General features: G+C 30.4%; 1 protein-coding gene across 1 annotated transcript; it reads left to right on the top strand.

Moving 5' to 3' along the window:
• Positions 1–2,072: 2,072 nt before the first annotated feature.
• Positions 2,073–2,974, top strand: LOC137247593 (uncharacterized). Its single transcript, XM_067778573.1, has 2 exons — positions 2,073–2,716; positions 2,784–2,974. The coding sequence occupies exons 1-2, from the start codon at positions 2,107–2,109 to the stop codon at positions 2,972–2,974; spliced, it is 801 nt and encodes a 266-aa protein (XP_067634674.1). The 5' UTR covers positions 2,073–2,106.
• Positions 2,975–3,663: the final 689 nt, after the last annotated feature.

The following is a 3,663-nucleotide window of genomic DNA, read 5'->3' as shown; positions in this document are numbered from 1 at the left end:
CGACACGTTGTGAGTGGTGCAGGTGTGAAGAAGAAGCATGTTGAAATTGGTCAAGCAGACAGGTTGATTGAATTTTCGTGTAGTAAATTTTATTTTTCAATTCAAATTTCCTGCTTTGAATGTTGAGTATTGCTAGTAAAGGGCGAGGTTGAAAAGGTTAATTTCACTTAAATATTTCATCCATTTTTGCTGAAATTGGCAGCAAAAAGTTGGTGCTGTAAAGTCGGAGTATGAAAATTTATTTCAACTTACCATTTCTAGTATTTTGAGAAAAAAAGGCTTTAAACTATACTTAAACGTTTTTCTATTTGATTTGGTAGCGATTCCGATTTCGATTTCATTCGAGCAACCCTAACCAATAAACTGAAGATAATCAAAAATAATTTTTTAATTTTTTTAAAAGACGTAAATGAATAAATAAATAAATAAATGTTAAGCAAAGATACTTTTAATCTTTTCAGAAGCTCGCTGCATTGGAAAAAGCTCGAAATGTTTTTGAGTAAAAAAGCAACTATTCAAAATTTTCAAATATTAAAAAAAATTTCCGTAGTTTTGTTTCAGTCGCACTTGCAACAAAACCCGTTAAATAGTTTTCTGTTTACTTGTTTTTTTTTTTTATTTTGTTTGAAAATCTTAGTTGTTTTTGGAAATTTTTCACAGGTTTTTTTCTTTTAATTAAAAAAAATGATTTGACTTTTATAATTTTTTTCATGTTTTCTGTAAAAAAAAAGATCTAAATTCTTTTAAATTTCTTTGCTTGTGACAGAAGCCCACTGCACTGTAATTTTTATAAACAAAATAATCCAATTTTTAATATTTAAATAAAAAATAATATCGATGGCTTAATATAGAAAAGGCGTATCTACATTTTTTTCGAAATCGCGTTTTTAATGTATTCTGGTAGACCGCTGTCAAATACACCTCCCCTTAAAAAATTAGTGGGCTATGATCGCAAATAACGGATTTATAGTCATATAAAAAAAGCCCTAACTCATTCGAAGTTTTTTTGAAAGAAAAAAGCCCTAAGTCATTTAAAGTGGAATTTAAAATAGACACACAATCAAAGCCACAACAGAAATTGCCATACCAAAATTCGCCGAGCCAACACTAAAATTTTGTCAATATAATTGCTTCTGATATGGCGAAATTTACGTTTTTGCTTGGCGAATTTTTTTGTTGCCTTGGTTGTGTGTCTATTCTTATTGTTTTGCTTTTGTATTTACTTTAAAAGAAAAAGGGATTTCCCCGAGTTTGTCTAGCACAAGAATATTTTCTGTGCTACGTTGCGTTTTTGTTTTTGGTGTCAGTTCAATTAACGTGTTTGTGTTGGAAACAATTTTTTTATTGAAAGTTTTAATAACATGAATTGTGCAAAAGAAAATTCTGATTCAGATGGTGTACCAAAAAGGAAAAATACTGCTAACAGATCCGAATGGGAACAAAATGTAAATAAAAAAAAAAGAATGGAAGGCGTGGAATATTTGGGTATATCAAAAAAAGAACTTTGTCAAAAACCTTCTAGGCAATTAGGAGAGCCATGTTCATCACGATTTTATGTAAAAAGTGCGGTGAGAAAGTGTTCGACGTTTAATGAGTCCACGCGAAAAGAAATTTTTAGTTTGTTTTGGGAGATGTCTGCCGTGAAATGTTTTATTCAACACTAGGAGTAAAGGAAAAGATGGTTCGAAATTGGATTAGCAGTGGCGGTAAACACGGTACTCAATGCAGTCCCGATAAAGCTTTAATTTTGCGCAAAAATGCTAAGTGATCATCAGTTATAGGTCAGCGCAACAAAAACCGACGTGACTTTCTAAAAAAATGGCTAGAGGAGTTGCCAAAAATGGAGTCACATTATTGTCGAAGTTTTACTTCGAATCGGATTTTTTCTCATATCAGGAGATTTACAAGCTTTATGTCAACGAGTGTGAATCCGAAAAAGAAAATGGAGGCCTAAAATTGTCGTACCCAATATTTACGCAATTAATAAAGGAATTAAAATATTCTATTTTTAAGCCAAGAAAAGATCAGTGCAATTTATGCGTATCACATAAAGCTAATAATGTTTCCGATGAGCAATACGAAAAACATAGAGAAGAAATCGAAAAAATGCGCGTAGAAAAGCAAAACGATATCAAAAATGCTGAATCCGGACTATGTGCAGTATTCTGTATGGATTTCCAGGCAGTTAAATTAGTGCCTCAACTAAACGCGAGTGCTGCATATTATAAAATGAAGCTTCAACTACATAACTTTACTGTCTATAATATTGTAACGCATGAATCAGATAATTATGTGTGGGATGAAACAGATGGAAATTTAGTCTCTTCCGTTTTTGCTACATGTATTATTAAGCACTTAAGGAATTTCCATGCTCGATCGCCTGAAACCCATCACATTATTATTTACTCGGATGGTTGCTTTCACCAAAATCGTAATACTGTTTTGTCTAACGCGTTGTTGAATTTTTCAAAGGAAACCGAAATAACAATTGAACAGAAGTTTTTAATAAGTGGTCATACGCAAATGGAATGTGATGCAACGCATTCCCTTATAGAGAGAAAAATAAATAAAAAACAAATAAACTTGCCGTCTCAATTTGTTCAACTCATTAAGGAAGCTAGAAAAGTTCCAGCACCTCTACAAGCGCACCATTTGCGTTATGATTATTTTTTAAATTTCGAAGATATTTCAAAGATATACACATCAATACGACCAGGTGAATATTGCACACTGAAACAACTCTTTAGATATATATATGTACTTAAGCTTTTCTTAAATTACAGGCAGGGGCATTGGAGATCATACAGTACGCATGCTTCGAGCCTTGGCGTATGACTCGTCAGGATCAATTTATTTTAAAACAAATGTAACAAATGAATATCAGTTACTCCCACAGAGATCGAAGTTTCCGATTGAAAATGTGTCCCCCAATTGTCTTTATAAAAAGAAAATAGCCATATCTAAAAAAAAGTGAGACCATTTGCAAGATCTAAAAAAATGTCTTCCAGCAGATTGCCACCATTTTTATGATAATTTACCTTATAAAACCTAATTTGTTTTCAGTATAATAACATCTGCCTTGAAATATGTATTTTAGTTTTAATTATTTATTTATTTTACTTCAAACATGAATTATTATATTAGTTTGTCCCAATTTTAACTTACAACAAAAAAAGCCCTAGCTTAAATTTATTTTCAAGAAAAATAATAACAAAAAGCCCTATCTCAAATAACTTCAAAGAAATTAAAAATAATAACAAAATTATATCAGAATTGAATTTGTTACCTTTTTTGAATAAAAATTGCAATAGAAATGTTTTTGCATCCTAAATTTTTAAGGTTTTATTCAGTTTTTTCCTTCTCCTGAAAAGTAACGAAAAGTGTAGATACGCCTTTTCTATATTAAGCCATCGATACACTTTTTTAATAATATAATTTTTTAATATTTACAATTATTAAAAAACGAAAAATTTTTTATGTAGTTTTGTTTCAGTTTCACTTACAAAAAACTACGTTTATTGCAACAAAAAAAAATAGTTTGGAAGCTATTTTAGCAATTTTTTATTGTAAAAAATGTTTTTGAGAAACATAACCTATTGAAATTCCAAAGACACGATTTGTATTCTTTTACGGAATTTTTTTATATTACCTTTTTCAAGGACT

This window comes from Eurosta solidaginis, chromosome 4 (assembly GCF_040869045.1).
Source record: "Eurosta solidaginis isolate ZX-2024a chromosome 4, ASM4086904v1, whole genome shotgun sequence".
Lineage (NCBI taxonomy): Eukaryota > Metazoa > Arthropoda > Insecta > Diptera > Tephritidae > Eurosta > Eurosta solidaginis.
Note: the sequence above shows the minus strand (reverse complement) of the source record. Positions and strands in the feature narration are given on the sequence as shown.